We start from the raw sequence: 7500 nt of genomic DNA, 5'->3' as shown, positions 1-7500 counted from the left end.
CCATCATACAAGCACCGACATGCCTTAAGACTACCAGAAAGAGTCTCAGTGCAAAGTAAACATGTCATGGAAGGAGCCAGCTCACAGGCGCTTCTGTGAGGGTGTGTAGGTAGGTGTTATTTGGTACGGACATGACCGCGTGTGAGCAGCTGGGCAAGTACGCGCATGCATTACCAGTGCGCGATGGGGAGCAGGTTCCTCCGTTCTTGCAGTAGTCTCTACACTGGTCAATCTCACACCTCTCTCCTCTGTAGCTGGTAGGGCAGCGGCACTTGGGCTGACTCCGAGCGTTCAAGAAACAACTGCCACCGTTGAGACACTCGACGTTACAAGAGGGAGCTGGTAGGGACAGATTTAAGAAGAGAACGGATTAAAGTCAAATAAGGCTATTTGCTTTTTTGCCTTTCAATTCACACAAAGTCATTGAAAAGTAATTCAGTGAAGTTACAGCCCAAGGATGCTGTGCGATGGTGCATGTGTTCTGTGTTCGTCTATGGTGAGGCTGTACAGATGGCCTTACTTTCTGGAGACTGGGTTGCCGGGGGCAGTTCCACACACGTGCCGTTGTCATGGACACGGTCATTAGGGCAGGTGCAGACAGGACCAGTGGGGCTGAGCAGACACAGCCACTCGCACTTCTTCCTGTCGCATGGGTTAGCCACTGTAACGCACGCGCACACACGCACGCACGCACGCACACAGAGACAGAGACAGACACACACGAGCGCGCACACACGCACACAGAGACAGACACAGACGCGCGCGCACGCACACACACACACGCACACAGACAGAGACAGACACAGACACACACACGCGCGCACACACACGCACAGAGACAGACACACGCACGCACACAGACACACACGAGCGCGCACACACGCACACAGAGACAGACACAGACGCGCGCGCACGCACGCGCACGCACGCACGCGCACACACGCACAGACGCACGCACACAGAGACAGAGACAGACACAGACACACACGCGCGCACACACACACAGAGACAGACACACACGCACGCACACAGACACACACGAGCGCGCACACACGCACACAGACACAGACACACACACGCGCGCACACGCACACAGAGACAGACACACACGCACGCACACAGACACACACGAGCGCGCACACACGCACACAGAGACAGACACAGACACACGTGCGCGCACGCACGCACACACACAGACACACAGACACACACGCGCGCACACAGAGACAGACACACACACACACGCACGCACACACGCACACACACACACACACACACACACACACACACACACACACACACACACACACACACACACACAGAATTTAATCAACATGCTCACACTTTCAAAACTGCCTTTATGGTTAATGTCACAGTATTTGTCCTCCAGTCCTGACCCCTGTGACTTGTGTCCTGCTGTTTCAGGCTCAAACCTTATTATTATGAAGACCAAGATGGCTGCTAGCACAACACTGGTTTGAAGTGCAAAGAGCAGGGGACAGTCACAAAATGGCTAACCAACACATCTGCCTAACTTCACATGGAAAAAAGACAGAAAAAAGCCTTTTTAGAAACCCCATCTAAAACCTAACTACACAAAGAGGTTTTCTGGTTTTCTTTATAGTACAGATAAGCCTACCACAACGAGCTAGCTTGCTAGCCATTTACTGAACTGTTGGTTGGTTGTTGTCATTCTGGTAAAAGCAGGTTGGGGCATTGACTACCAACCATACAGCTCATGAAATGTTGGTAAGACACTGAGGCTGAATGGACCGTAGAGTGAGGGCACATAAAATTAGATAATATAATTATACCTCCACTGTCCAGGTCATTAAGTAAGATAATTTGTTAATATACACTACATCTTAACTTAAATGGTGACTTAAATGGTGATCTCAAAATGGCAATATTAAAGATATTTATATATAATGTATTCTCCAGAGGAAGATATTTATATGCAAGTCATTCTCCTGAGGAAGCGACCTTTGAGTGTTCTCACTAGCCCCAGGGTACTTGAAATTCTAAGAAAGCCCCTGATGAGGATTCGGATTTATTAATTGAAAAAAAATATTTCTTTACTTTATTTATTCATAAATAGGCTCTGATTATTGGGCACTTGTTTAAACTTTCTATTCAAATCCTAATGTTGTTCTTGTGTGTTCCATTGGTGTCAGTGTCATCATAGCTAATGATGCGTCAGCTCTTCTTCAGGTCCTTCAGAATGGATCAGTGTGGCAAGCTGACTGGGAAACACCTGCACTAGAGTGAGGATTCCACACACACACACACTCACTTTCTGGCTGTTTGTAGCGGTGGTAGAGCACTATGTCAGTGGCATGGTTGATGCCAGTGGTCAGGTTTTCCATCGGCCCCTTGCCAAACTTGTTGACACGGAACACGTAATTGTTGACGTAGGTGACGCCATAGATGTAGTCCTCAAAGATATCAATGCTGAACGGGTGGAGGAGCTCTACAGCACATGTGCAGGTAGATTCATCATTTCACACAAAGTTGACTTTTCCATTCGTTTTTCATGGCACAACAAATTCACAATACCACACTACTGTGAACTATATTCTGTAATCTATACCATGTGCAACCATATCATTTAATAGTTTATCACCAAATTGGTTAGCAATTTATTCACCAAATCATCACTAAAACACATCTTCAAAACCTAAATCACATAATTAACTCTAAATACCAGAATCCAAAAATGTTTTTCTATTTTAAGGAATTAAACAGAAAAAGATGAGTGAGCAAGAGTACTGAACTGTTTTTGACATTGGAGACAGCCACGATGGGGTCTGTGCCATCCAGCCGCACACTGCCAATGACTGAGAGCTTGGTGTCAGCCCAGTAGAGCCTCTCGTTGAAGTAGTCCACAGCCAGCCCTAAAACACACAACACACAGAAGCCCACCCCCCACACACTGATGACAACACTACCATACCCAACAGCTGTCCCATCCACTGTGTACAGGAGACTAGGTACAAATATTCATTTCATCCCATCAGTTATCAGATTACTGAGGAAATTATGTGTCTTCTACAGTTTTTCAAATGGCTTTTGGGTATGCTGTTCTTTATGTTTATACCGGTTTATATTGCAGTTGAAAGTGGTTTGCCGCAACTACGCTGCAAATGGATTTTCCTAATGGGGACTTCAGTGAAATAATCCATCCACTGTGTTACATCCCATGTTGCTATCTGAACACTGCGTTACAATCATTCATTGACATTTCAGGACCTCTATGCCTGCCTTAACCAAGAACTAGCCTATTATGAAGCAAAAGGCATCATTGTTTTGATATGGGACTGACCTGTAGGCCACTGCAGGTTCTCGTGCACCAGTGTCTGTCTCAGAGTGCCATCCATGGCCGCTGTCTCAATTTTGGGGTGATTACCCCAGTCTGCCCAGTACATTGTCCTAAGGCATGAAACTCAGTGTGAGATGGTCATCTCGTCAAAACCAAGCCATTAAGTACAAATAAAGTAGATTAAAGGCAATACGCATCCATTTTCATTTGTTCAAACCTGGCCGGTGAGTTTAAAAAATCCATCTTACCCCCTGGGTGGATCCACCACTATGGCATAAGGCTCGTCAATCATTCCTGAGATCAGAGTCTTTCTGTTCTGGCCAGAGATCTGCGCCACCTCAATGACATCACGGCCCGAGTCCGTCCAGTAGAGGTTCCCGGCAACCCAATCCACTGCAATGCCCCTGGGTGTCTTCAGACCCGGGATCTGAGAGAGAGAAGACGACGTGTGCTGTCCACTTATCCTACTCATCATGGAGTTCTGTGCGCTCCCATATCCATGAGCTCACCACCAGTACATGAAGTTTCTGATGTTTCTGATCAATTTACTTTAGATGCCCGTATTTTCAGATGTATAAATTGCCAGCTCTGTAGGCTTTTGAAAAGCTAGGTTATCATTTATAATATTCCTTATCCTTTTTTCCCTTCTAGTACAAAAGCCAACTGTCCTTAGCTATTTTATCTGGTGCACATTCCATACAGGGTAGAACAAACAAGGTAGGACAAACTGCCAGGTGTTGCTTACTTCAAGGTTGGTGACAGTCCCTTCACTCTGCCGCCTGTTGCGGTGGGAGTTGGATGACGGGCCAGAAGAAGAGGATGAGGAAGGCAACTGGAAGGAGGAGATGCCACTGGTGTGCCAGTTGGTCCAGAAGATGCGGTTGGTCTTGATGTGCAGGTCCATGGCATCGATTCGCACATTCGCGTCACCCTGGAAGATCTGCTCGTACACCCAGTTGGGCACGCCTGGATCCAGGCTGCGGATTTCGTTGTCGTCGGCGATGTAGAGCACCTGTCTGCTGATGTTCAGACCTGATAGAGACAGAGAGCAAGAGCAAGACTCACAAGTTTAAAAGGCAAAATTAGGCAGATATGAGCACTGCTTCTGGGCTTTTGAAGATACTCCAACACTGGTAGTGTTGCATTTAGTAATGGAAGCCATGCCATCTAGAACTCATTTGCTCCAAACACCAATGTCCATTATTTTGGTCCTATTTTCACTGATATCTGATTCTGACTCAGCATCCTCATGTCAAACCTGTTCCATCACAGAAATCCACTAGGGAAGCACTCACTGTCGGCCTTGCAGGTGTCGTTGATCTTGGTGAAGTGCTTATGGCAGCTGCACTTGTATGAGCCCTTGGTGTTGTTGCAGATTTGGGAGCACACGCCGAACTGTCTGCACTCGTTCTTGTCTGAAAAGGTGAAATCCAACCGGATTACCGCCACAGGAGCCAACGGCTCAGCTCATCCTACTTTTTGTTCGCTTTTAGCACCATTACAATACGTGTGTACGCATTGTGGATGAGGCAAGAGGGCACCTTGGCAGTTCTTGACACCAAAAGCACTCTGGAAGCCTGGCTTGCAGGAACAGTAGGAGTCTGTACCGTTGGTCACACAGTGCACCTCCTCTGTCTCCCCACACAGAGACTTGTTACTCTTACAGTCATTTAGCACGACATCTGAGGAAACACACACACGCACACACACGCACACACACACACCCCCCTCAGAGCTTCAAGATGTTCTTTATTTGCAATTAAAACAAAACCCCCCAGCCAACTAAAGCAGACGGATTCCATTTGAAGGTATATGAACGTCTGGGACCCACACACGTGCGTGCAGGCCGACTTACCCGCCTTGCAGCCGATCTCGTCCGAGCCGTAGTCCTCGCAGTCGTTGAACAAGTTGCAGCGCAGCGTGGAGCTGACGCACCTGCCGTTGTTGCAGCGGAACTGATCCTTGTCGCACTTGCTCACGCGCTTGTCTGCTCGGACCCAGGTTCAAAGGGCGTGTTCAGTCATGCGGCGGTTAGTCAGCTTGAGAGGTGTATCTGGCCACCGGCGAGCACAAGACGTATGACTTACCGCAGCTGAGCTCGTCCGAGCTGTCTCCACAGTGGTTCACGCCGTCGCAAACTTTGCCACGCCACAGGCACACGCGGTCATTCTGGCAGCGGAAGTTTCTGGTGGGTGGACACTGGAACTTCCCTGCGAGAGCAAACGCAACATCTGGACTGAGCACCTTGATGATTTCCGAATACTGATTTTTTTTTTTTTTCCTTTCTCCGTCCAGCGACTCCGGGTGTTCACTCACGGCACTCCTCGGGGTTCTCGTCGGAGTTATCGCCACAGTCATCCTCTCCGTCGCACTTCCAGGCCAGCGGCTTACACAGAGTGTTATTGCACTGGAACTCGTCACTGGGGCAGAGACGTTCTACTGAGGGGTAGCGGCGGTAAATGGGATGGTTAAGGCTCGTATACAGAGGGCCCTTCACCACAGTGCACAGATCCAAGATGTTGCTTGCTGTGAAACATTTGGATACACTCATGTATACAAGAATGAACACCCACGCACACTCACTCACCTGCAACATCACACCTCTCCTCATCACTACTGTCCATGCAGTCGGGGTCAGCATCACAGCGCCAGCGCAGGGGGATGCAGTGGCCGTTCTTACACTGGAACTGGTCTCCATCACACTTCAGATCGCAGCCGTGCTATATATGCATAAAAAATGCGAGCGAGAAAGTGTCCGTGACTCAGAGCGAGAGCGCAAAAATGAACGCGTGCAGGTGTTTATTTGGTTTCAGCTCAAGTACCTCGTCAGAGCCGTCAGCGCAGTCATGATCTCCGTCACACTTCCATCTGCCAGCGATGCAGCGGCCGTTAGTGCAGGCAAATTCGCTCTCTGAGCACTGTCGTGGCTCTGTGGGGTACAAGAGAAACACGCCGTCCTTCATTCTGAACGGGAGAACACAGCCGCAAAGACTAGGCGGCGGCATGTGAGCGCCTATACAGGGTCGTATTGAATTGTATTTGAGGGGGTTCACGGTATACCTCTAAATGGGAAATCAAGAAAATAAGCCCAGGCTAAGGGTTTAACACAGGGGAAAGGCCATTAGGAGAGAAGAGAAAATATTGCAGGGAAACATTCATGCTCATTCATTCACAATCACGACAAGCTATTGGGAAGGACAAAGAAATTAACTGGTCAAAACATTCAAAGTAACCATAGTGAAATAAATTGTTCTGAGTTCTCTCAGTACAAAAACCAGAATCAGTCACACTGAACAGCAAGAAATGGAACACCATACTTAAAGTGCTTATTTAATATCTGGAACATCCCATTTGTAGGGGTAACCAGGGCTAAACCATTCCACCCCAACAGGGACAGGTGCTGAAATTGGCAGCTTCCGTCACAAACATTGTATGAAAAGAATGGCTGGGTGGGGACCAGTGCAAAGGGGGTAGAGGGGGATCACAGATAGGGGGAATGGATGAGAGGCTGGACTGAGTGTGGGAATGACCTACCTCTGAGCCAAGCCACCATGTCAGTGTGAAATGAAGAACAAACAGAAGATGAAGTGACAGGCATTCATGGGCAATGTGGGCAATGTCATGAAACAGTGCAAACAAAGTGGATGTGTTACACACATGTATGCGCGTGCACGTGCACACACACACCCACACACACACACCCACACCCACACACACACTCCATAGCATGCATACAACATTCAGCATATTCTACAGTGAGCACCTACACTCTCCACCAGTTTTAATACAGACATTAAATGACTACAAATCCATTTCTCCAGCCTCAGCACTCACATCAAGGCCATGTCTGTCGGTGCAAACCCGGCTATTCCAGAGCATCAGGACTAGATTTCCCGCAATACCGCACTGGTCTTCAACAAACGCACCGTTGCCATGGCAACGCAGACACCTACCACACTTCTCTTCATCCGAGTTGTCTCCACAGTCGTTGTCGTAGTCGCACTGCCAACGGCCTGGCACGCAGCGGTTGTTCTTGCAGCGGAACTGGTAGGGCTCACACGTCCTCTCATCTGCCACGCACAGACACAGGAGGGAAAGACAGCTTGACTGACGGAACTAACATGTTATGAGGGAGGGGCCTGGCCATGAGGGCGGGCAGAGGGAGGGGCCTGGCCATGAGG

General features: G+C 48.6%; 1 protein-coding gene across 4 annotated transcripts in view; it reads right to left on the bottom strand.

The window, feature by feature from the left end:
- The window catches only part of LOC113581389 (low density lipoprotein receptor-related protein 1Ab), a 90611-nt gene that overhangs the window by 7139 nt on the left and 75972 nt on the right, over positions 1–7500 (bottom strand). For 3 of the 4 annotated variants that reach the window (XM_035521171.2, XM_035521172.2, XM_035521173.2), the window contains 15 exons: positions 7273–7389; positions 6142–6248; positions 5907–6039; positions 5636–5758; positions 5407–5529; positions 5175–5306; positions 4861–5001; positions 4615–4734; positions 4065–4351; positions 3568–3746; positions 3323–3429; positions 2775–2894; positions 2294–2470; positions 521–661; positions 175–339 (listed from right to left, as the gene is read on the bottom strand). In XM_035521171.2, coding sequence (XP_035377064.1) covers positions 175–339; positions 521–661; positions 2294–2470; positions 2775–2894; positions 3323–3429; positions 3568–3746; positions 4065–4351; positions 4615–4734; positions 4861–5001; positions 5175–5306; positions 5407–5529; positions 5636–5758; positions 5907–6039; positions 6142–6248; positions 7273–7389 — 2172 coding nt within the window. The remainder of the gene's footprint in view (positions 1–174; positions 340–520; positions 662–2293; positions 2471–2774; positions 2895–3322; positions 3430–3567; positions 3747–4064; positions 4352–4614; positions 4735–4860; positions 5002–5174; positions 5307–5406; positions 5530–5635; positions 5759–5906; positions 6040–6141; positions 6249–7272; positions 7390–7500) is intronic. The other variant, XM_035521174.2, reaches the window with a different exon arrangement.

This window comes from Electrophorus electricus, unplaced genomic scaffold, assembly GCF_041902795.1.
Source record: "Electrophorus electricus isolate QZ-2024a unplaced genomic scaffold, ASM4190279v1 Scaffold90, whole genome shotgun sequence".
Taxonomy (NCBI): domain Eukaryota; kingdom Metazoa; phylum Chordata; class Actinopteri; order Gymnotiformes; family Gymnotidae; genus Electrophorus; species Electrophorus electricus.
Note: the sequence above shows the minus strand (reverse complement) of the source record. Positions and strands in the feature narration are given on the sequence as shown.